The sequence below is a fragment of the Eulemur rufifrons genome, chromosome 17 (genome assembly GCF_041146395.1).
Source record: "Eulemur rufifrons isolate Redbay chromosome 17, OSU_ERuf_1, whole genome shotgun sequence".
Lineage (NCBI taxonomy): Eukaryota > Metazoa > Chordata > Mammalia > Primates > Lemuridae > Eulemur > Eulemur rufifrons.
This window is the reverse complement of record NC_090999.1, coordinates 11610810-11636872: the sequence shown is the minus strand read 5'-3', so window position 1 is coordinate 11636872 and position 26063 is coordinate 11610810. Positions and strand designations below refer to the sequence as shown.

Here is a 26063-nt window from a genome sequence, read left to right as displayed (position 1 = left end):
TAAGACCCCTCCTAGTAGTGAAGTATTCAGAGAACATCTTTGTGTTTCCAGAAGATGGCTTGCTACTGGGACGATATGATATGGAGCATACTCTATGCCTGGATTCCACCTGAATCTTTTCCCTAAAGAAGTTTTCATTCCTCTCAGAATTATATGCTATAGAAATATACCCGAGTTGGTTTTTTTTTTTTTTTTTTTTTTTTTTTTTTGAGACAGAGTCTCACTTTGTTGCCCGGGCTAGAGTGAGTGCCATGGTGTCAGTCTAGCTCACAGCAACCTCAAACTCCTGGGCTCAAGCGATCCTACTGCCTCAGCCTCCCGAGTAGCTAGGACTACAGGCATGCGCCACCATGCCCGGCTAATTTTTTCTATATATATTTTAGTTGGCCAGATAATTTCTTTCTATTTTTAGTAGAGACGGGGTCTCACTCTTGCTCAGGCTGGTCTCGAACTCCTGACCTCGAGCGATCCACCCGCCTCGGCCTCCCAGAGTGCTAGGATTACAGGCGTGAGCCACCGCGCCCGGCCTACCCAAGTTTTATAATATGTCAGTAGGAAAATAAGTTTGGTGCATACAAGTTTGATTCACTTACTAGTTTTCAGGAATGTGAAGTTCTTTGAGGCTTACTTTCCTACTTGCTTTATTTCAGCAAATATTAAAACTGGTTTGAACAAGTCATTTGACCTTGTTCACTTCCAGTTTCCTCATCTACAAAATGGAATAATATTACCCATCTAAGCCACCCATCAGGGTTTCTGTAATAAAGTGCGATATGAATTGAAGGATTGCTATCCATTCTTCTCACACATGAACAAAGAGCATGTGGTTTGCTGCAAGGCTGCGAAGCAAGGATTTGAAATTCCATGTGTGTAATCAACAGCAGAGGTAGAATAATAGAATTTGAGGATAGAATAACAGAATTATTTTTAAAAAAATTATTGTCTCTAAACATTTTGATGGTTGTTATCTTAGACTTCAAACATAATATATACTTCTCATGCTTCTTAAAGGAATTGAGATCTATTGATTAATATCTATAAAAAGTCATTCAAAAATGAAGGCAAATTAAATACCTGGTTAACGGTAATTACTGATGTTGAGGATTAAGTTTAACCTTGAGCTTTCTTTCCATCAGCCAAGGCCAAAGGGAGTCTGATGCATTTTCTACTGTTTTTTACTTTTGGTCACCACATTTATTTTTGGTTTATTTAATCTTGCCTTAATTCATTCTTCTTTGGCAGAAGGAAGGTAGGGCATAGTAAATTACAGAGACTTACATAGGTCTCAGTTTACAAAATCACAGTCAGATGTCAGATGTGCTGTTTCTGCTAAAGAAAATCATTGTTTCCCTTCAAACCAATTTTTTTTTAAAAATTTGGTCTCCTGGATCCATGTTGAAGTGACATGTAGCAATGGAGGATGGCAGAGTGGAATAAGACTCAGTTATGCGCCAGCTTCACCTCCTTACTTAGCCTGCCCCTCCCGCTCAGTACGGTGAACAGTATTATTGTTCTCTCCACGAGACCTCAGGGTGTGGCGAGGCTCCCACCTGAGCTGTGGTGTGGGATTGCCTTGCGCTGCAAGTGCTTAATCAGCATGTGCCTGACTTCCGCCTTCTGGGCGTGGAGAGAAGAACCTTCTCCCTCAAGCCCTGGCTGGCCCTGGCCAAACCCAGTGACCCCTATGTGGCTGGCTGGATTCCCACCCCCTTCCTGGGCTCTTCTCAGGATTCCTTGGTTAGTTTTTATGAGATTCTCAAATGCTGAAAAGAGTTAGAATTTCAAGGATCCACAGATACCCTCACTCTATTTTCTTTAATTAAATAAGCACAGATAACGTTCAGGGCAATGGGATTCCTTCCTGCATAAATGTGTGTATTTCTGTCCTTGGTTGTAAAGCCCTTCCCCCTGGTCTTTGTGTCTTTGGTTGTCATCACCTTTGTTACCCTTTATTTAAATTTTAAGCTGCAGGAGGTGAGGTTTGCACATAATTGATGTTTGTGGAAGCTTTTGTGTGTCCTGTCATTGATCATTTGTTTTTATCTAGGCATTCTGAAATCTTATTTTTTCAGATTGTAGTAAAAGAATTTTTTTTTTTTTTTTTTTTTTTTTGGACACACAGTCTTGCCTGGGCAGTAGTGGTGTCATCATAGCTCACTGCAGCCTCAAACTCCTGGGCTCAAGGGATCCTCCTGCCTTAGCCTCCTGAGTAGCTGGGACTACGGGCCGGGCCACTACACCTGGCTAATTTTTTTTTTTTTTTTTTTTTTTGGTAGAGATGGGATCTCTCTATTGCCCAGGATGGTCCCCAACTCCTAGCCTCAAGTGATCCTCCCGCCCTGGTCTAATTATTTTTGGTAGCGTTAAATTACCCAAAGTGTATCATTTAAAACGAGATAGATTTCATCCTGTCTCCAGGATGCAAACTTTCTCTTGTACCCATCCCTTCTCGTCCAGATTAAATGGCTCACTGTCAGCCTGGCATTTGATATACTCATTTTTATTTTTAACACCTTTTCTGAGATATAATTCACCTACCGTATAATTGACTTGTTTAAAATATATATACCATTCAGTGGGGTTTTTAATATTCGCAGATTTGTGTAACCATTACCATAGTCAATTTTAGAACATTTTCATCACCTCAAAAAGAAACCCGCTCACCCTTTAGTTACCCAGGCCCTGTATCCCTGTCTGCTCTAGCAGCCCTAAGCAACCACCAGAATCTACTGTTTCCGTAGACTTCCCTATTCTGGATATTGTGTATGAATGGAGTCACGTGATACGTAGTCTTTTGCAACAGTGACGTGCTTCTTTCACTTAGCATGATGATGTCAAGGCTCATCCAAGTTGTAGCACGTATCAGGACTTCATTCCTCTTTATGGCCAAATAATGTTCCACGGTGTGGATTTATTCTACATGTGTTCTCTGCATTCATGGGCGTTGGGTAGTTTCCACTTTCAAGTACCCTCACAGGCAGCAGCGTCTTGTCTCTTCTCCCTGCAGGACCTCCAGAAGCCATTCTGTATCTGATTGTTTTCCCTTATTAAAAAATATTATTTTTAAATGTCTTCAAAGATACATAGTCCTACAGATATTTTCATGTCATGTATGTGACTACTTCTTTCTTTTAGTGCAATCTGATTTTTTCCCCTTTTTCTGAGCTGGCTCTTCCCCACCCCACCACCCAAAGCAGTGTCTCCTACTCAATAACACCCTAGCCTGTGTCTTTCCACGTTCTCTTTGTTGTCATGCGAACATCCCAGAGTGTACTTACACAAACCTAAGTGGGGTCGCCTACTACACACCTGGGCTATATGGCACTCCAAGGCTTACAAAACTGTACAACATGTAACTGTACGATACTGTGGGCAATTGTAACTCAATGGTAGTATCTGCGAATCTAAACATAGAAAAGGTGTAGTAAAAATATGGTATTTTAATCATGTAGGGCCATTGTCATATATGTAGTCCGTTGTTGCTGGAAATGTCATTATGTGTCACATGACTTTATATTCATACACATATACATAGATAGAGCAGGGGTTTTGTAGGGGAGGTGTCTTTTTTTTTTTAATTAAAATGAGATTGTTGTGCCTACTTTTCTGTGGCTTGCTTTTCTCACTCAGTAATAATTTATGAAAGGTCCCAGAGTCACCTGATGTGTCTTCAGTTTAGTCTTATTTTTTAGGCTGCGTAATACTTTATGGTGTGGTATTGGAATATAGTCAGCCATCCCTCTGGGCATGGTCTTGTTTCCAGTGTTGGCACTGCCACCAAGGGGCCCCGTGTCAAAGCCTGTGCGTCTCCTGCTCCAAGCCTCTCTATCTGAGCACAACGACCATCAAACAAGCACTGTGTCTATCTTCTGCCCAGGACCCTCCCCACCTCCCCCGTTCTGTCCCTGCTTGAGGACTGAACCTGCCAGGGTCTTTTTCCACCTCATGGCTTTCGTGCTGCTTTTTCTCTGCATGGGATGTCTCTTCTTTCCAGCATTTGAAGAGTCCAAGCTCTGGTCTGAATCCATGCTATTCCCATGTCCCTCTGTGTTTTTCTGTCTCTTGTGTCCCCAATGAACTTAATCTTGAATATGGTTTAATTTAGGCTTTCTACTGTATATAAGTAGTGATGTTTGGTGTACCTGTCACCCTCCTAAACTTCAGGGTCTTTGGAAATAACATCCGGCCCCAAGCTTTTTTAAATCTTCCCCTAAGCATGGATCATGAAACCTTGCATATAGTAGGTGTTTAATAAATATTCAGTAAATCGATCAAGCTCAGATTCCTTTGACTAGAATTGCCCTGGGTTAAGGCTGTTCCTTCCAAAATCTAACTAGTTTGTCGCCATCAAAACTTCACTGTTAGCACACTGCAGGCAGTCTTTGTTGGAGGGAACTGAGTTCTGGAAAACTAGTTATCAGTCAAGACTGGAGTGCCTTAGTGAAGTTTTGAAAGGAAAAATGCCTTTAAGTCATTCCTTGTCCAGCCTCCAGCTGTGTCATCTTTAAACGTTCAATTCACCCGAAAAGGAAATTGCAGCTGAAAAGAGAACCACCAATGGAAATCCAGGTTCCCCGCTCTGGTGACGGGGGTGGGGGGGTGGGGGTGTTGCCCAGGGCGACAATCAGCCTATAGATCCCCTTCCCCTGGTTAAATTACTGGGAAGGGGCAGACATACAATCGCAATGGGAGCCTGGAACTCGTGGCCTCTCCCAGTGGCTCTCTCCTTCCCCTCCCTGGGCTGTATCAAATCCTACAACCACACCACACTAATTAGCCCGAGAATGGAAGGGGTTGTCATGGCGACCGGGCACTTTTTAAAGCACAGGAATGGTGTTCATTATTGTTCCACGTCTTTAGCTGTGGGGAAAAGGTCAGTGTGGCAGTTGGTTTCCATATGAATTTTGGCCCGAGAGCCAAACTGAAGGTGGAATGTCCCTCAGAGAGACGGGAAGATGGTGAGTGTGGCTGAACTTTTTGGATGGGGAGGCCTTTTTAGTAATGTCTTTTAGAGTGTTTTAAGAACTCAAGTGCCGGGCTAAGGGATTGTGCGGATTCTGTTAAATAGACACTGGAAGAAAAGAAACAAGGAATAAAAAGAGTGGGTCAGGAACAGCGAAAGCTTTGGAGATAGAGAGAGATACATAGATTGAAGTCTTTGAGCATCAAATGATTAAATATTAAATTTAGAAGGTTTCTCTGATATTATGAATTTAACAAAGTTGAATAAGTCTGATACTTTATTCGGTGTTCGTTTTATATTAGCACTACACCAGTCTTTGTGGACTGCTAGTGGTCAGATTATATTAGCAAATAAATATAACAGAAGCATTGTAACCAAATACCTTTAGAACAGTTACCCATCCCTATTTTTTAATCCAGAAATACAGTGTAAGAGTCACCAAGGGTAATTTTGTTTTCATGTTTTTATGCTTTTCTTACTTTTCTAAGGACAGTTTAAATGCTCAAGACCTAAAAACCAGAGAGCCACAGTTCTTTGGATGTTTGCCCTACTTTGTTGGCTGCACTCAGCTAGAATACTGCTAAGTAAAGACAATTTGACCGCAGTGTTTGTAGAAGAAATTAAATATGAGGGAAGTCAGCCTGCTAGAGCTGATGGCAGCTATTCCATCAAAAGTTGTAAGGGAGATTTGCAAAGCATTCTTTAAATTTATTTTTTGCCGATGTTGAAAGTGGGCAGAGGAACATGGCTTTAAGCCTAATTTTGTGTTAATGACTGACTGCATTTTTAAGGGTCACAAATTAAGCCACTTTGCATTTTTTTGTACTTTTTAACAGTGACATCCTTTGGCACTGTTTTCCAGTTATTTTATTCACAGTTACTTAGGATAACAAAATACAGATCAATCAAAGAGTGGATTAAAAAAAACAAGTCACCATCCAAAAAGCCGTGAATGGGAAATGGCCCACTTTTTTGCTTTGCCCTGAAAAACTCTTGTCCTGGCACCAATGCCAGTTTGAGAACTGAGTAGATAAGGGAACACATTTCAGAACGTTAAGTCTTGGTTTGATTTCCTCAGTCTTCAATTTGTATGTTCTTGGGCTCACTTTATTTAGTGATCATGGTATGGAACTCACAATAAATGGGGTATTTGACTAGAAATTGAGCAAATTTAAATTCTTCTTCATTTTTGTCTCTTTTCTTCGCTGGGGCTGGCACTGTTGCCCCCCTTCTCCATTCTCGTGTGTGTGTGTATGTGTGTGTACACGCATGTCCCTAACTGGAGCACTGTATTCTTTAGCTAAAAAATGCCTTTAAATGCCTTTAAATTGAAGTTTAAAATGTCAAATAAAGTGATACTTATGTGACACTTTAGATTCTTTGCGGAAAAAAATCAATTGAAAAATGGTGGTACATTTATGATATTTGTGAGACAGAAGTTTGAACAAGGATATTAATATGAAGGAATTATTGGTATCTTTTGTATGGTAATGGTGTGGTTATATCGAAATACGACATATACTAAATAAAATATTTACAGACAAGAGGATGTGATGGCTCAGGCTTTCTTCAAAAAATATAAGAGGAAGGAGTAAGTAGGTAGGGCCGTGGATGGGGCAGCGTCGCCGTGGGGTGATGGAACGGAGGTGATGGGTCCACGGGAGTTCACTCTCTGTTCTGTATTTCTGTATAGATTCAAATTTCTTGTACGTGTACAGGGGGTGTAAAACAGTGGTGGGTGGCCTTGCTGACTCACGGTGTCTAATTCCATCTTATTTGTGTCCCACCTTTTTTGCACGGTTTAGATGCCAGACCAGTTTGACCAGGCGGTTGTGCTAAACCAGCTGCGGTACTCGGGGATGCTGGAGACCGTGAGAATCCGCAAGGCTGGGTATGCGGTCCGAAGACCCTTTCAGGATTTTTACAAAAGGCAAGAGGGAGCTGAATGGATCCTGTTTCTTTTCAAAGGGATTGGGGAAGATGGACCCATAGCAGAAGGTGACACTGTGTGTTTCTTATGCCACAGGTATAAAGTGCTGATGCGGAACCTGGCTCTGCCCGAGGACGTCCGAGGCAAGTGCACGACCCTGCTGCAGGTCTACGACGCCTCCAGCAGCGAGTGGCAGCTGGGGAAGACCAAGGTTCGAATCTTTTGTCTCCCTGTTACTGTTTTGTTTGAAGTCCTTGACTTGTCAGGGACTCTGTTTCATTGAAGAACACACTGAAACTTCTCATCCTAATTGGGGGTGTGTGTGTGTAGCCAGGCAGTCAACAGATGTTAACAGATGATTGATTCAGTGTCCTGCAAGTACTAGGCAGCCCCCTATGTCTGGGAAGTGAAAACCCAGACCCTTCTAACTTTCTGTAATTCAAATGCTGGCTGTTGTCCCTGCAACCACAGCAACTATTGAGTGAGAGAGCAGCAGACAGTCTGAAATCCTAGAGGTTGCAGAAACTCGGTCCAGAAAGTGAAAAGTAAAATCCACTTTGGAACATGCCGCTGTGATGGCAGCCCTTAACCCCGTATTCCAGACGGGAGCTGGGTAGTGGGCAGTCTGGCCAGAACACCAAAAATTAGCCATCAAATTAGTTGTCTGACCTCTTCTCCCTACATCAGGGAACTGCCAAAAATTTCGTTTGACTTTTCACTCTTGTTCCCCACCCACCTGTAATAACTTATCACATAGGAAGGAGAGAAATGTGACTTTGGACACAGAAATGCAGGCAGCTGGGGGTTGGCCTCTGAATATACCTGTGTCCTGAAAAAGCAAGAGCTGATCCCTGTGCCCCTACGTGTAGTAATGCAAAATCTGAGAAGTATTTTAAAGTTTTCATTTACAATATGTTATTTTTAACCAAGGAGTTTCTTTGTTTAAAAGAGGGAAAGAGAGAGAAGGAGACAGGAAGGGCAGGAGGGCAGGAGGAAGAGAGAGAGACCTGTATCTTGCAGTTTGACCAACATGAAATGGATGACATGTACTTAGGCATCACCCCACGGCCACTCAGCAAGGGAAAGGCATGATGCTCTGGAGGAATGTTTAACTGCCGAGGGATTTGAGATATAAACGTTTCACAGGGTAGAGAGGACATGCAGAGGTATTGCATTCGCTCTCTATTGCCATGTAATATGTTACTGCAAACTTTGTGCCTCTAACAACACACATTTATAATCTCACAGTATCTAAGGGTCAGAGCTGGAGCATGGCTGAGCCAGGTCCTCTGACCAGGGTCTCATAAGCCTGCAATGTCTGTGTCTTGGGGCTTCATTCTTTCTGGAACTTAAAGTGCTCCTTCAAGCTCACTTGGTTATTGGCAGAATTCAGTTCCTTGTGTTTGCAGGGCTGAGGTCCCATTTTGTTTCTGGTTGTTGTCCAGGGCCTGCTTGCAACTCCTAGAGGCTGCCTAAGTTCCTTGCTGTGTAGCCACCTCACAACACAGCAGCTCACTTCTTCAAGGCCAGCAGGAGAATCTGCTGCTCCAGTCCAAGACAGACGGAGTCTCATTTAATGTAGTGCAACCACAGAAGTGACATCCCATTGCCTTTGCCATATTCTGTTGGCTAGAAGCAAGTCACAGGTTCCACCCACACTCGGGAGGATTGAACAAGGGCAGAAGGCACTGGGGGGGTCACCTGAGGGTGTACCTGTCCCAGGTTGATAGGTCTGTCTCCTGGGATCTTACTCTCCTGGGATCTCACTTCTGCCTTAGCCAACTCTTCATTTAGGTCTTGGCTTAGATGTAGACTTTGACAGGAATCTTTTTTCTTTTTTTTTTCTTTTGAGACAGTCTCTCTGTTTCCCTGGGTAGAATGCAGTGGAATCATCATAGCTCACTGCAGCCTTAAACTCCTGGGCTCAAGCAATCCTCCTGCCTCAGCCTCCTGATTAGCTGGGACTACAGGTGCACACCACTACACCTGGCTAATTTTTCTATTTTTAGTAGAGATGGGGTCTCACTCTTGCTTAGGCTGGTCTGGAAGTCCTGAGCTAAAGTGATCCTCCCACCTCAGCCTCCCAGAGTGCTAGGATTACAGGCATGAGCCACCGTACCTGGCAGGAATCCTTTTTTGACATTCTTCATTGCACCCCTAAACTGGGTTAAACCCCCTCCTCTGTCATCTCAGGCCATCCTCTTCTTAGCCCGGTTGTAACACCTAACAGGCTGTCATGCTATCTTGCTGTTGACTTCTCGTAGTCACCCAGTGGAGAACGTAGAATTAATTGTTTTTTCTACACAGCGCGCACAGTAGGAGCGCAGTCAATATCTGTTAAGTGCTGAAAAACCGTAAGGGGTAACACAAGGATGTTGTCGTATATTTATTCACTCAAGGAAAACTTTCTAAAGAAAATGGCTCAAGTGGAGCTCTTGTTGGTGCAATATAGTCTGCTCTGATTTTTTTTTAGTCAAAAACAAATTGCATTCTCTATAAGCTCATAATGCCCCCTCCTAGCTCACTGCCTTGTACAGTGCAGTAGCATCAAAGATTGTTATGACGCACCCCAGACATTAACAGTCTCTTCTCTGAGCTCCAAGTACCAATCCAGCTTCATTTCCAGCAGAGGACACAGAGACATGGGTGTTGTCCTCGGTTTACTGTGTTGCTGGAAGATAAGACAGCTACATGCAACAGATGAGCTAAATCAAACAACACCATCTCTTTAAGGAGTAAGGAGACAGCTTCTCCAGAAGAGAAATCCCTGTGGATTTGAAAGGATCAGGGAAGCATTCAAGAAGAGGAAATCTTTAAAGCGCAGTTAAGTTTTAACTGGTGAAAAGTTGAAAGCAGAAGTTGGATGGAAGCTTATCAGTCCCAGAAACATTAGGAAGTAAATGCAAACATTAAAGCATTTAAACTGTCCTCTAGATGGCTTTGACCTTGACCAACATTCCGTTTAATTATTTGCTAACATTTGTTTCAGTGTGTGTTGCCACCAGAAGGTCTTTACATTTAAAGCCTTTAACCGCTCGTGAACTTCCGGGTCTTCTGGCAAAGGCATTTCCGTGGTACTTACACAACCGAGGGAAATGTGGCCAGTGTTGAAAGCAGCAAATTAAACATGGCCCCAGGTCCTAATTGGCTGGATGATACAGACCTGTGTAGTCCTTGCAAGGCAAGAATTCTTACCTGGAGGACGAGAGAAGCATTTCTAGAGCAGGGAGGCTGCCTGTGCCAGGCTCCGTGGAACAGCCTGTCCCCGCGATTGTGATGTCCTTCCCCACTGAGACGTTGCATTTAGGGTGGCTGAGGTGGGCAGCCACTCCCCTCTTCTTCTCTGGTTTTGACTTTTCCTTGGCCTCAAGGACTCCTCCAGACCGGAGACTTTCGCTTTGCTGACCCTCTGGAACTCATTGCCAGACCTTCCTTCCTGCATTCTATGGCAGTGAAGCCTGTGGGAGGTATTAATATTTTTATAAAGACAGAGTGCTGGAATAATCCATAGGATCTTACGCTGTCTAAGATGAAGGTGAAGAAGAGCCACATAAAATTGTTCATGTTGGATACTGAGTCAAGTTCAGCCAAGCAGCACCTGAGCGGGTCCCGGCCCTTTCCTAACTTGCTCAGCAGGGCCTCGTTCCAGCCGCTGGGTCACACTGACTCAGTCTTGGCCGAGTCCTGGGCACACGGTGACACGACACAAGGACTCACTGCAACACTGTCCACATGTTGTCGCACAAATTAAGGATGAATGTTCTTAATGAACCAGATCAGGTCTCTAACAGCGTTTTCCTCCATTTATTTGCCCCTCAGGTTAGTGAAGGAGACTGTAGGTAAAGGTGTGGAGTATAATGTAACAGGCGGAGCAGAAGAGCTGTCTTGTTATTAAAGTTTACGCTAAAGCAAGTATTTCTCTGATTCCGATTCCAACCAAGACATTCTTTTGACTTGTGCTGGTAGAGAACACCTTTGTTCCCTCATAAAGGTTTCCATTTGTTCACCTCATACATGTGTCGCTCATGAGAATCGACACTCTTGTTGCCTTGTGTCACCACCACAACTCTTCCCCGAGGGTTGACTTTATTACTTTTCCTTTTAAACACTCACAAGAGCAAAAGCATTAGAGTAAAATATGTAATACCAAAAAATAATCTCAAAGAGAAGCTTAAATATTTCTTTAAAGTCCAGTCTTTGAAAACTGCTTTTGATACCCGGTTTTGATAAATAGAGAGAATTCCTATTTCTGTCCATATTTAATCATTATCACACCCAGCAGGCTTCATACTTGTATCAACAGAGCATATTAATTGCAATTATAGGGAGAGGACTGTATGAAAAGCTTTCCCAGGAGAATTATTTGTAGTAGAGTTTTACCCAAAGCAGGGATAGGTATGGCTTCTGTGAGTCACAAGGTCGTAGGACTCTATTTGCTTTTTTGCCCAAATGTCATGGAGGAGACAGAGCAGAGAGTCTGGAAAAATGTGCCATTGAGAAAAATGGAACATAATGCACCACTACAGGCAAGAATGACTCATGGGAGCATAAAGTAAAAAACTGTGGAGGCACCAAAATGCCTCTATGCTGACTGTTAACAAAAAAGCATAAAAATATTGGGCACTAGTTTTTTTAGGGAATAATTCAAAACTTCTTATGCATGTATTAAATCTGAAATGATAAAATTAAAAACTACCTTGATTAAGGGAGGGTCCTAATATTTTCATATCTTTTCAAAATCTAGGAATTCTGATGCAAAGTGCCAATTAGCAGACATACTTACCTTATTTGACAGGCGTAAGATTGAGGTGCCCGTTCCCAGAAATCGGCGAGCAAACAGCTGCAATTGATTTAGTTCCAATTCTGCTGTACTTATGACAGCTGGACCAAGATGGAGCTGAAATAGTTCAGTTCTCATTTCAAACTCGGTTTTCAGAATTATATTCTTAACGTCAGTATTTTAGGTGCATTTAAGCTGTTGAATCCAAGATTCTCTGATGGTGATCACTTAGTAGGCATGAAGAGAGGGTTTCCATGTGACAGCAAAATAATGTTTTAGAAATTTCCTGGAATCCCTCCCTTCCTCCCTCTTCTTTCTGTATCTCTGAATCTGTTACTACTTAGACTTAATGTAGAACCAGTACTAGTCCATGAACAATTAATATTTGTCCCAGCCCACAATGAGATAAATGTTTAGAAACTTTGATAGCAATTTGGCAGTCATGCTTATTGAATCTAATGATAATAATAACCAAAAAATGGGAATTGTATTTATATATCCTTTTTGTTTTTCCTATCTTGTAATATATCTTTATCGGATTTGCAGCTACATTAGCCTATCACAGATGGGACGTTTAAAAAGCCCTATTCTAGAAAGCTTAGTTGTGTGAGTTTGGAGCAGACTTAAGGAGAGAAAAACCTTGCCCCCAAAAGAAATCTCTGACTCAGAAATGCCTTCCTTCTACCAGCCACGTTCTTTGCTTCTGACATGTGACTCCCTCCTGGGCAGGTCTTCCTTCGAGAATCCTTGGAGCAGAAACTGGAGAAACAGCGGGAGGAGGAAGTTACCCGCGCGGCCATGGTGATTCGGGCCCACGTCTTAGGCTACTTGGCACGGTAAGGACTACACCGAGAGGACAAGGCATTAGGCACCAGGAGGGGTCCTTCCTCCATGTGTGTCCCCAGCGGAGTAGCCTGAGTCGTTTGCTTTGAGAGGAGTCCCAGGTCAGGCCGCCTAAGTAGCCGTGCCAGAAACCTAGTTTGCCTGACCCAGGCAGAAAGTAGGAAAGGGTGCTCAGCATTTTTCGACGCCTCAGTTAGAACAATGGCTACATTCGGGAACTCTGCTGTGATATTTAAATCGTTTACCTAGTTCCTCTGCATCACGTACTGAAGCTGCTGCAGCCCCACTGTTCACGTTTTGTCTGCTAGAGGCCCATTCTCCAGCTGTTTGCAGAATGAGGCAGCTTCCTCTCCTTTTAGTTTAGCATTTTCGTTCTGTCCATTGTGCAGAACATCATGCCACATGAAACCCCACTCTTAAACTTTCTGAAGTACGAAGCTATCCTGCTGTGATTTTTTTTTTTTTTTTTGTATGAACACAAGAATATTTCAAATCCATTTTGGTCCTGTTTACCCAACTTCCTGCCAAGACGATTCAAAGTCTACATTAGAGGTTGTGTGTTTATTTAGCCAAGATAGTGATAGGGTTCTTACTTTAGTTTTCGTTTGTTATTATTCTTTTGTTTTTCTTCTGTTTTGTTTTGACCGGAGGGGCCTCCTTATTCTCTCTAGTCTCCATAATGAGGGTATAATTCCAAAACTAGGTCCTCTTCCTTTGTCTCGTCTCCTTACTGTGAGCTCATTTGAGTAGCTCAAGCCTCATTACCTCAGCGGCTAGTCTCGTTTTCTTTTCCTCTTCAGAAAGCAATACAGAAAGGTCCTTTATTGTGTAGTGATCATACAGAAGAATTATAGAGCATTCCTTCTAAGGAGGAGATTTTTGCACCTGAAAAAAGCAGCCATAGTTTTCCAGAAGCAACTCAGAGGTCAGATTGCACGCAGAGTTTACAGACAGCTGCTGGCAGAGAAACGGGAGCAGGAAGAAAAAAGGAGACGGGAGGAAGAAGAAAAGAAGAAAAAAGAGGAAGAAGAAAGGTATAGTATCTTTCTTGCTTGGAAGAAACAAAAGGATACATTTTGAGTTTTATGTTCAATGTCTATCTATGCAGCAAGAATTCCCAGTGGATACTGCAGAACCTATTATTTGAAACAGTAACTCTTGGCAGCTAGACTATAAAATTCCTTGGCAGCAGGGAAGACTCAGTTCTCTGTATATTTTTATTCATGCGTAGATTAAAATAAACCCAGGAAGAGGCTCTGACCTTCATGCTTTCTGTCTTTTTTTTTTTTTTTTTTGTTGAGACAGAGTCTCACTTTGTTGCCCAGGCTAGAGTGAGTGCTGTGGCGTCAGCTTAGCTCACAGCAACCTCAGACTCCTGGGCTTAAGCGATCCTACTGCCTCAGCCTCCTGAGTAGCTGGGACTACAGGCATGCGCCACTATGCCCGGCTAATTTTTTCTATATAGATTTTTAGTTGTCCATATAATGTCTTTCTATTTTTAGTAGAGACGGGGTCTCGCTCAGGCTGGTCTCGAACTCCTGACCTTGAGCAATCCACCCGCCTCGGCCTCCCAGAGTGCTAGGATTACAGGCGTGAGCCACCGCGCCCGGCCAATGCTTTCTGTCTTTAGCAGAGCTGTTTTAAAAAGTTAGATCTGGCCAGGTGCAGTGGCTCACGCCTGTAATGCCAGCACTTTGGTAGGCTGAGGCAGGAGGCTCACTTGAGGCTGGGAGTTGGAGATCAGCCTGGGCAACATAGCAAGACCCTGTCTCTACAAAAAAATTTTTTAAATTTAGCTGGGGATGGTGGCATGTGCCTGTAGTCCTACTAGGGAGGCTGAGGTGAGAGGATTGCTTGAGTCCAGGAGTTTGAGGCTACAATGAGCTATGATTGCACCATTGCACTCCAGCCTGTGTGAGAGTGAGACCACGTCTCTAAAAAAAGTAATAATTAAGAAAGAAGTTAGATCTCTCTGAAAAGTGGTTCTAGGATTATTGTTATTATTGATTTTCACTTCTTTTTTCTTTACTATTTTTAGAGAAAGAGAGAGATTGCAAAGAGAAGCGGAGCTCCGCGCCCAGCAGGTAATGAATGCTGTGACAATTTGGCCTCTCAGTTCTCTGCTTCCTTCCCACTTCTAATGCTTGGACTCTAGGATTCAAAACAAATGGAGTAAAAAAATAGAGGAAGAACAACTTGAGCGGAAATGTTCACGATGCAATTTCTGATCCATTGCAATTGGGTAAAGCTTGTGAATGTCTAAGATTTTAGTGTGAATCACAATAGCATAATTTCTCTAAACCAGTAGAACCAGTGTGTTAGTTTGCTAGGCCTGCCATAACAAAACACCACAGACTGGGTGGATTAAATGATGGAAACTGAGTTTCTCATAGTCTGGAGGCCGGAAGTCCAAGATCAGGGTGTCCTCAGGTTTGGCTTCCGCTCAGGCCCCTCTCCTTGGTTTGCAGGGGACCAGCTTCTCCCTGGGTCCTTCCATGGTCTTTGCTCTGTGCATATGTGTCCCTCGTGTCTGTGTCCTAATCTCTTTTGATAAGGACACCACCAGTTAGCTTGGATTAGGGCCCACCCTAATGGCTTCATTTAATCACCTCTTTAAAGGCCCTATCTTCAAATACAGCCGCATTCTGAGGTACTGGGGGTTAGGACATCATCCTGTGAGCGTGGGGGACCCAGTTCAGCTCATAACAGCCACATCTCATCCTGGTTGCAAAGGTGGGCTGGGGGACGGCGCTGGCACTTTTTGTCATGAAGCATTCTAAAATCTACCTTCCCTTTCTACCCAGGAGGAAGAAGCCAGAAAGCAGCAAGAACTCGAAGCCTTGCAGAAGAGTCGGAAGGAAGCGGAACTGACCCGCGAGCTGGAGAAGCAGAAGGAAAACAAGCAGGTGGAAGAGATCCTCCGCCTGGAGAAGGAAATCGAGGACCTGCAGCGCATGAAGGAGCAGCAGGAGCTGTCGCTCACCGAGGCCTCCCTGCAGAAGCTGCAGCAGCTGCGGGACCAGGAGCTCCGCAGGCTGGAGGAGGACGCGTGCCGCGCCGCCCAGGAGTTCCTCGAGTCCCTCAACTTCGACGAGATCGACGAGTGCGTCCGCAACATCGAGCGCTCCCTGTCGGTGGGCAGCGAGTTTCCGGGCGAGGTGAGCGAGCTGGCCGGGAGCGCGTGCGGGGACAAGCCCAACTTCAACTTCAGCCAGCCCTACCCGGAGGAGGAGGTGGACGAGGGCTTCGAGGCCGACGACGACGCCTTCAAGGACTCCCCCAACCCCAGCGAGCACGGCCACTCGGACCAGCGCACAAGCGGCATCCGGACCAGCGACGACTCGTCCGAGGAGGACCCGTACATGAACGACACGGTGGTGGCCGCCAGCCCCAGCGCGGACAGCACGGTGCTCCCGGCCGCAGCGGCGCACGACTCCGCGAGCCTGCACAACTCCTCCAGCGGCGAGTCCACCTACTGCCTGCCCCAGGGCACCGGCGACCTCCCCTCCCCCGACGGCGACTACGACTACGACCAGGACGATTACGAGGACGGCGCCATCACCTCTGGCAGCAGCGTGACCTTCTCCAACTCCTACGGCAGCCAGTGGTCCCCGGACTACCGCTGCTCCGTGGGGACCTACAACAGTTCGGGCGCCTATCGGTTCAGCTCCGAGGGCGCGCAGTCCTCGGTGAGTACCCCTGAGTGTCCGCCTTGGACGTGGGGTCAGTTATCCCCAGCCCTGGTGCATCCCCAGGGAATTAAGACATTCCCCCCTGGGATGTATAAACATTTCAAAGCCGTGGTCTTAGAGATAATCTTAACCGCCTTTCTCTTTCCAAAAGCCATGGCATTTGTAAGTGGAACTTTGATGTGTCCTTTGCAGTGAGCACAAAGCCCAGAACCGAATTGTGCCCATGGCCTGACCATGTCAGCTCCTTTCGTGGAGCCTTTAGCTTCTCCGTGTGGCACGTTGGGAAACGAGGCACACACCAAACTGGAACCAGCCTGGCCAAGGGCATCTTGGAGAAATTTCCTTACTGGAACTTCAGCATCCACATCGCAAAATATTATTTCTTATACTGGTTGTGCGGGAGGGATCTTTGGGGCATAAATACCCTCTTTCCAGTTTCTGGATTTATTTGTCATTTGTTTCCTTTTATTTTTCCCCTTTGGTCACGCATTGAATACTCTCTTGACTTTCAAATGCTTGGAAATATTTTTAGCGTAGTAGTTCAAAAGAGGTTAACTCTTGCATGGTTTGATTAAAATTACAGCCTTAGAGAGCAGTGTGTATTTTAGGATAGACAGCCTTTGCATTAAAGTGCATCTTGTGTTTTATATCTTAGTTCAACTGACTATTTGACTTTAAAGGTTGGTATTTTGTAATTCTGGATTCCTTTGATTGCCACGCTCTGTAGTGTTGTTACGGATCAGAAGTATTGCTTCTTTTCAGTCATCTTTGTTTTCTCAATGGTGGGTATTTCGTTACTTGCTTTCTGTCCTTTTTGCTCACGGTTGGTTCTTGCTCTCTCCTTGTCCAGTTTGAAGATAGTGAAGAGGACTTTGATTCAAGGTTTGATACGGACGATGAACTTTCCTACCGGCGCGACTCTGTGTACAGCTGTGTCACGCTGCCGTACTTCCACAGCTTTCTGTACATGAAAGGTACGACTGCAGCCGCCCCGGAGCCCGGGTTGCGGGGAGAGCAATGGAAAACTGAATGGAAAACTGTTGTTTTCCCTGAGCTGAGTGACGGGGACTGGGAAAGTTACTCTACCGACCACTCAGCTCCGTGTTGGGCCACTAAGGGGAATGGAGGACACCGTGCCACACTGGTGTTACGTGGCTGTAACGTGGGTGACGTAATCCTACCAGGATGCACGTAGCTTTGACGCCCCTGGATTTATACACAGTGGGAGGACGAAGCGTTTGCAGCCACTGCCTCCATTTCAATCTGTCTCTCCTCCCTGCCTCTCCCTATCTCATCCATGTTTCTTTTCATTTCTTCCTTCCTCTCTTTCTCCTTTCTGCTCTCTTCTCTCCCTTTCCCTCCCTCCTTCTCTTTCACTCTAAGTCTCTCTCACACACACGTACAAACCAGTGTGTGTGCTGCTGCTGCTATAATTGGTAGAGACCCATAGCTTGCTTAAACTGCTCACTACACCTACTGTGTGATGAGAATTTTCATTATATATTTTAATTGCTATTAAACTTTGAATGTTCTGTGTGGAACCTTAACACGTGGAGCCTTTGAGGCATACTCCTTTTGGAAGATTATTTAATTAGGACTTCAGGCTCATTCCTTATTCATGTCTTGACTCTGACTCCTAACTCAGCGACAGGGATCATAAGAAACTGCGATCATCACCAGTGTTTGGCAGGAGTTTTACATGGACGGTCAAAAGAGGGACCACCTTGTTTCTTGCATGGCCCTAGACTAGATGGGGGAAGAGTCACAAACTGGGGTGTGGGGCAGGGGTACAAGAACCTTTGTCCCCAGGTCTCCCTTTTCTTGCTTTCTGCCATCTTCAAAGTTTTTAAAATTTTTCTCCAACTTTTTTCTTCACTTTCCTTTCTACTGCTATCTTTCTTCATTCACTTGTCCTCTTCTTCTTCTCTCCCCTCCATGAAAAACTCCTTTATTCTGTGTTCCCTTTCCCTGTTTCTTATGTTTCTTTGCTTCTCTCTTCTGTTGTCTTATTTATCTTTTTTCTTATGTCTTTCTTTTGTTGTCCTTAGTATTTTTTTCTGTTCTTATTCACTTATAGGTTTTTTGTTTGTTTGATTCCTTTTTTGTTATATCTGCTCCTCTTCTAAAACCTGGCTCTTGTGACTTATATCCATCATTTGCCTTTCAAAGTTCTGCCCTTCTCAGCTCAGGTCCCCGGGGTGCTCATGAAATCCCCAACAGGTCTGGTGCAGGGGAGACTTTTTTGTTGTCCGAAATCACGGGTTGGTGCAGATTTTTATAGAAATGTTGGAATGAAAAAAATTGAGGGAGTCTAGCCAAGTGATGTAACCACCATCGGACTACCTGACAAGGGAAAAAATGTCATCACAAATCAGAACCTAATGGTCCAATAAGTATCTAATCACAGCATCAAACATTTCTCAGCTAGAAGCCATCTGAGCTATTTTTATTATTAATAGATTTCTCCTTCTCCAATCAAGTTTTAGTCCCTGAAATTTGCTTTAAAATTTTCTATAATAGCCAGGCGTGGTGGCTCATGCCTTCAGTCCCAGCTTCTCAGGAGGCTGGGGTGGGAGGATCGGTTGAGGCCAGGAGTATAAGACCAGCCTTATCTCTAAAAATAAAATAAAACTACCTCAAATGTCACTGTTTTAATGTGTGATATTGATTTATTGCATAGTTGTATAATTAAAACAAGATTAGGAAAAAAGTAAAGATATTCAAAGTATTAAATCAGAGTTCAAGAAGGCAAGCTGGTGAGGTTCTTGGCATCTCTTAATGAAAGAAATTATTGTATAAATGCAATATCATTTAATCTGTAATGAGACTTAATAAATTAGGGCCAAAACTTTTCAGAGAAACCAATGAAAAAGAAAATACAGTCACCAGCTTATAGGAGGTCTGTCCGGAAAGTATCCAGCCATTGTTAATAGAACGAGAACGGTTTGCGAGACATGGATATAAGCTGACAGCCAAGGAGAGTGGACTGGGATGCGCATGTGTGACCACGTCACTGTGTCACTGTACTAGTCAGTGGGGCACTAGGTGGCGTTGAGTGAGCGTGTGTGCTGTGTGGCTGTAGCATTCTAAATGACTGAGCAAGTAGAGCAACGAGTCTGCGTCAAATTTTTGCATTAAGCTTGAATATTCCTCCGCAGAAACTATTTGGATGATTCAGGGGCAATGCAATGAGTGAGTGCAGCGCAAATAAATGTGTGGCATAAATGCTTCAAAGATGGCTGAGAATCTGTTGAAAGTGACCCACATTCTGGAAGGCCTGCAACAGGCAGAACACCTGAGAGTATTGCATGTGTGTGGGTTAGGTTAAGAGATGCTGGGAGAACTGTGTGAGGACCCAGGGTGCCTACTTTGAAGGGGACTGAGGTGTCATGATCCTGTGTACAGTGTTTCTTATATCTAGTATCGTCTTAAATAAATGTCACCGTTTTTCTTATTACGTGGCTGGATACTTTCTGGACAGACCCATATTTTATGGGTGTATATGAGTTTCACCAGCTAAACAACCTACTAAAGGTGTTTGCAATTAGGAAATTAATAGCCCTGATCAGATTCTCTAAATGGTTAAGTGTCAAGAGAGTACCTGGAATTGTAGAGGGAAGGGCATTGTAGAGGAATTGTAGGGAGTAAGTGCTATTAATAACAGATTAGCAACAGATTAAATAAACTATCGATGAGGGCTATTGTGATGACTGTTCTAATCTTTGAATCCACTGTGAGTAAGCTTTATCATTTAAAGACGATAAGATAATAGAATAAGTTTGCACTACATTTTCCTCTGGGCTTGTTTTAAGAAACCCAGATTAAAGTCACAAATCAAAAAACTAGTAATGGCCAGGCACGGTAGTTGAAGCCCGTAATCCTAGCACTCTGGATGGCTGAGGCAGGAGGATTGCTTGAGCTCAGGAGTTTGAGACCAACCTGAGCAAGAGCAAGACCTCATCTCTACTAAAAATAGAAAAATTAGCCAGACATCATGGCACGCACCTGTAGTCTCAGCTACTCTGGAGACTGCAGGGGGATCACTTGAGGAGTTTGAGGTTGCAGTGAGCTATGACACCACTGCACTCTACCAGGGGCAACAGAGTGAGACTCTATATCAAGGAAAAAAAAAAAAAAAAAAAAAAAACCAACTAGTAATGTTTCATTCTAGCAGTGCTTAGCAAGTTTGCTGTTGGCTAGGAAACAGCTCTGGAGCTTGGCATGATCACCAGCAATGTCTCAGCTAGGGACATTGTGAGCAGGGAATGCTTTGGATACAAGGGAGAGCCATCTATATAGTTCAGCAAGCAAATGCACTATCTGTCCTTTGCACACTGATTGCAAACCAGTGGCATCGTGACTTCATTTGTTCCAAAATAAGGCCTAGATCTGTAATTGTTGAAGAAATCTGGAAAGGTCTGTTTCATATTTATTTTTCAATCTATAAAAGGAAAGTATTTTATTAATACTTTAGATAGCCATGTTTAAGTGTCTCTTATTTTTATTAGTAGTTGATCAAAAAAATAACGGTTGGGCACTTTTGTAATAGGAATGGATTTTTGAATGATGGTGGTAAGATGTCACTCTTGAACGCCCTTGGAGAATCTAGAATACTAAGATAAAATTACCTTGCTGGAAGAGTATAGAAATATTTTTTATCCTATAACATCTGTATTTTCTTGTCTAATTTCTCTCAACCAAAAGAAGTTTTCCACTAGATAAACTGCAGCTATATTTTCTATTTTTTTTAAGTTCAATCACAATGCAGTTTAGACTGTTGCTTTTTTTCATAATCTCAATCTTAAACATTATATCTATAAACCATTTTCAGATGATGATGTTTTTTTTAAAAAGATGTGTTTATCCAAAAAGCCATGTTTTCTTTTCCTATGTAAGTTAGGCTTTATTGGTAAACTCTGGAATTGCTGATAATTCTTGTTCCCACATTGATCAAATAAGGAAGGAAACATAAACTTTGACAGCATTTTAAAATAATTTCCCCTCTCTGGGCATTTGGAAATGCATATGAAAATGACTGACTCATTCCTGGGTTAGAGTGTCAGTTCTTTACTTGCCTTTCTGTTAGCTCCTTACAAAAATGTCTCAGCTAAGTGAGTAGGAGCTGCCTTGGGTAAGAGGAAGGGACAATATTCTTGTGTGATCAGCCAGCCTGGTTTGATTATCTGTCCAGTGCACCCTGAACATGAGCTCAGGTGCATCCTTCACTGGGGGGTCTCTGTTTCAGCTGGGGATAAAGATAGGCCTTAGGACCTGCTCTGGAGGTTGTTGTCCTCTGATTTGATTGACTTTTCTTAAACCTTTCTCTACCCAATTTTGGGGAAAACAGGTGGCCTGATGAACTCCTGGAAGCGCCGCTGGTGCGTCCTCAAGGACGAAACCTTCTTGTGGTTCCGCTCTAAACAAGAGGCCCTCAAGCAAGGATGGCTTCACAAAAAAGGCGGAGGCTCCTCCACGCTGTCGAGGAGAAATTGGAAGAAGCGCTGGTTTGTCCTCCGCCAGTCCAAGCTGATGTACTTTGAGAATGACAGTGAGGAGAAGCTCAAGGGCACCGTAGAAGTGCGGACGGCCAAGTATGTCGCTGGTGCCTGGGTGTGGCCCCTGTGGGTGGTGCTCTGGGTGGCTTGATCATTTACGCCAGTGGTCAGAGGACTGCACTGTGCAAGTTCCTTACAACAGTAGCCTGGGGTGGGTATTCAGTGAGTCCCGATAATTCAGCTCAGTGGATTGAATTATTAGGGAACTGGGAAGCAAAACTTAATCTGTGAGTGACTTGCTTTTTGTGATTACACTCAGACGTGTGGCTTTCATTTGGAAGATGGCCAGCTGGACACAGAAGTAGCCCATTGGAAATGAGATTGTCTGTTTGCAGGAAGAATGATGTGAATGTGGAACAACTGGTTGAGAGTCTTTTTATGGGTTAACGTATCACTTGCAATTCCTCAATCCAGCTGTTGCCAACAGATAAATTAGCTAAATTGGAAGCAGACTGACAGTCTGGAGGTGTTTTTTGAAAGAATCATTTGTCTTCTACCAATGTTAAATATGGTAGCCACTCCTATTCCCAGCAATGAGAGGAACAGGGCTGGTCTTGGAATCCAACACAACCCCTTTTTCTGCCATCCCAAAGCTTTGGACTATTGAGGGCCTATTATTTTTATAGAAAATTAAGTGATGTTTTCAAAAAATTGTTAGAGGCAGCTGGTTTTCTTGGGCAACCCAGATACTAAGGCTGAAAACTTGCTTGACGATAACCTGTAGGTATACTCCACTCAAAACTGAGTGACCACAAATATTTAGAAAACTGGTAAAATAAGTTTTGAGACGCTTGAAGTCATGAGACTCGAGAGTGAAAAATGTTTCTAATCAGCCAGCATCAGCAACTTCAGAAAATTATTCATTGGAAAGTGGAAAATTAAATGAGGAGAGGAAAGTCTTTTATGTATTTGATTTTAAGTGCAAATCATGTCTGTGCAGACAGCGGAGTGTTGGACTTTTCCAGGCTGCCCCTTTGGGGTTCATTAGGCAGAGGAGTGGGTTTGTGGGAACTCAGGTCTGAATCCTGCAATAACACGTGTTCACAGCCAGGCTCAGCTCTGTCGCCTCCTGCCACCTTCTCCCAGCCCACATCCCGTAATGTTCTCCTTATTCATCCTATAGAAGGCGCCACCAACACAGAGAGGCAGCAGGTGGCGGCATTGGTATTGACTCTCACCAGAGTAAATTGGTGTATATTTCTTTCGCAACTCCGTGTGTGTGCTGCTTGATAAAGCTCTGTTCTTCAGGTACTCTGTCACAATTACCCTGCATTATAGAAACAGGAGCTCTTACTCTGCCATTGCTGTCACATGCTGTGGAACAGGGACAATGAGTTGTTAGGGTTTTACCCATTAAGATCCTGTTTTTCCATTTTATATTTCGAAACATTTTATTATAGAAAACTTCAGTCGTGTACAAGAGTAGGTAGAAGAATAAAACAAAACCCATGTACTCATTATGCAGCTTCCAGGGGCCGCGCACCCGCGGCCAAGAGTGTGGCCTCCACTGTCCTACCCAGCCTGGTGCCCCAGCAAACTTCTTTCTTTTACAGCAAGTCTCTGACATCATGTAATTTCATCTGTAAACATTTTAGTATTCATTTAGGGATTCTTTTTAATACATAACCACAATACCATTATCACATTTGAAAATAATATAAATTTCTTATATCACCCACACTCCAGCCATTTGCCTTATAAATGGAGGTGGTAGCGCTCTTATCGGTTTGGGTTGGTTTTATAGTTTCATTCTTCAGGAATCCAAGTAAGATCTAGACTTAGTCATTGCTTTTCAGATACTCAAGTCTCTTTTATTTATAGATGCCCTCTCCATCTAGTCTTTCACTTGCTCTCTGTAATCGAAGATGCTAGCTCATTTATGCAGTGGTTGCTGGACTTCACTGATTGAATATCGGTGCATTAACAGGTTCCTCTTCCTAGTTTATTTCTCTTGAATTCTAGCTGTTTTGAAATACATAGTAGATTATTGTACTCTGTAGACACCTTATTGGTCTGTCGAACACCAGGTCTTGTTTCTTCTGTCAAACTGTATAGTTGTACCCATTAATCAACCTCTCCTCATCCCCCCCAGCTGTTTTAATTAATTTATTTTTCCAAGTATCACCAGGAGCTCATGGATGTTCTCACATGAAACGGTTTGTAGCCATTGCAGCTATTCTCAGGGATGCTCACATTAGCCCCATCTTGGCCAGGAGGAGCCTTTTCACGTTCCTTTGTCTTTTCGATGTAATCCCGGTGGTTTTAGGTATCTCCTTTGCTTTGTGATATGGCAAGATGTTTCCTACCTCCTTTTAAGATGCAGGCACTATGAACAGATCTCCGGAATGTTTGCTTTATTATTTTGAACTTCAGGCTTGTAGGGGGAGTCCTGAGTTAGGACCCAGCTACATTGCTGTAGCCCTGACGTCATCATCCTTCCCTTCCCTTCCCTTCCCTATCTCAGGGACGCATTTTAAGAATACAAAACCCTGGCCCCAACCCCGGGGGGGCCTTCCCTGGGTTCTGAGGGGCCACTGTGGTTCAGAACCACCACCTTACGGCTAGATCATAAGGTCTCACCCCCTCCACGAGGTGTCCAGGTTCCCGAGAGGGAAAGTGGTCTGTCCACCCTGACACAGTGAGGACAGTCTTCCCTGGGGATTATGGACCTGCCCAGGAGGCTTCGTTGCCAGACCCTGGGGTCACTTCTCTGCTTCCGCTCAGAGGAGGTCCGCAGACCACTCCTCCTCAAATTCCATCTCAATTTTTTAAACAAATATTTTATCTCAGTCTAATATTTATTTTTTCTGGCTGGTTAGACTGTTTAGTTTTGTTGCCATAAAATAAATGTTTCATTGTGAACATTTGTACTGCTTTAGTTATCAAGGCAAGCTGGCTTTATCCAAAAGACCCTTCTTCATCAAATGTATTACCATCTCTGGTCTGATCCTAACATCTGCTAGTGTTTTACCCTGATTTTGTTAACTGGGTCCACCAATTTTATTCCTCTAATGTTGTTTACGGAGGATTGGGATGAGATCAAGATGGTCTTAAGAACCTTCTCTTCACCCCCAGAAGCCCTAATGGAAACAACAAGTGTGTATCAGGCAGAGTAGGTCGGACCCTGGCCAAGGCCTTAAACTGCGATGGAAAGCTGTGATGAGCCAGGGAAAGGACTCACACCACACCAGGGCGCCTTTGGGGTGTCTTTCCATTGCAGAGGAGTGGGTGCTGCTGCCCCAAGTGTCTCTGGGCCTGAGCGGGGGCCGGCATTGGGGGGCCAGCGTGAGGGAAGAGAAGCCCATCGCTAGAGAAGGCAGGGGAACACCAGAGAGGAGCCTGGCTCCCCCTAGAGGGAATCTTCATCATTTCTAAAGGAAAGAATTGTGGGTTCAGTCCTCCTCTGTATGGTTCCAGGACCACCACCCCATCCCCTACCTCCCACGGATACCAAAATCCTCAGATTCTCAAGTCCCGGATATAAAATGGTGGAGTAATTGCATGTAACCTGTGCATATTCTCCCATATATTAAATCATCTCTGGATTACTTATAATACCTAGTGTGATGTAAATGCCATGTAAATAGTTGTTATATGGCATTGTTTTCTAATTTGTGGGGATTTTATTGGCTTCATATCTTGCTGCACTGCTGGTTGAGTCCGCAGATGTGGAACCCACAAATGCTGAACTCACAGATACAGAGGCCGACTGTACACAATTTCTTTCGTAACCATTTCCAACTCAGTCATTAGTTTCATGAACTTGCCTTCCTCGGTTATTATTGAGAATTCTGTGCTCCTAATGTGCACTTGTGGCTTTTGCTCCTGTGCAGAGAGATCATAGACAACACCAGCAAGGAGAACGGGATCGACATCGTCATGGCCGACAGGACCTTTCACCTGATTGCGGAGTCTCCAGAAGATGCCAGGTGAGGTCTGCGCTGTCGACTTCGTCTTACCCACATCCTCCCTCGTGCACAGGTGTGAGCATCACACAGAGCACTGTTCACCCTACTGGCTTTGAAAAGGTGTTCATTGATTTTCTAGTTGGGTTTTTCTATTAGGACGGTTGAAGAACTGAAGGTCATAAGATGTGTACTCGTCCCTTGGGGGATACTCGCCTTGGCAGATGTGTTCAAGTACAGTACGAGGTTCGGGACTTCTAGCCTCATACGCCTCTAGACAGACGCCTTGTTATCTCGGCTCAGGCACGCATTGTCACTAGCAGCGTGTGCAAACTGTGCAGCCACGTGAAGCTGAAAACCCACCCTCTGGAGGCTTCTGAGCTTTGAAAGTGGAC

General features: G+C 43.9%; 1 protein-coding gene across 1 annotated transcript in view; it reads left to right on the top strand.

Annotated features, from left to right (window-relative positions):
* MYO10 (myosin X) overlaps positions 1-26063 on the top strand; it is a 207501-nt gene that overhangs the window by 163250 nt on the left and 18188 nt on the right. The window contains exons 20-28 of the mRNA XM_069492016.1: positions 6769-6893; positions 6990-7104; positions 12403-12509; positions 13317-13550; positions 14555-14600; positions 15321-16205; positions 17059-17182; positions 21556-21799; positions 25597-25692. Coding sequence (XP_069348117.1) covers positions 6769-6893; positions 6990-7104; positions 12403-12509; positions 13317-13550; positions 14555-14600; positions 15321-16205; positions 17059-17182; positions 21556-21799; positions 25597-25692 — 1976 coding nt within the window. The remainder of the gene's footprint in view (positions 1-6768; positions 6894-6989; positions 7105-12402; positions 12510-13316; positions 13551-14554; positions 14601-15320; positions 16206-17058; positions 17183-21555; positions 21800-25596; positions 25693-26063) is intronic.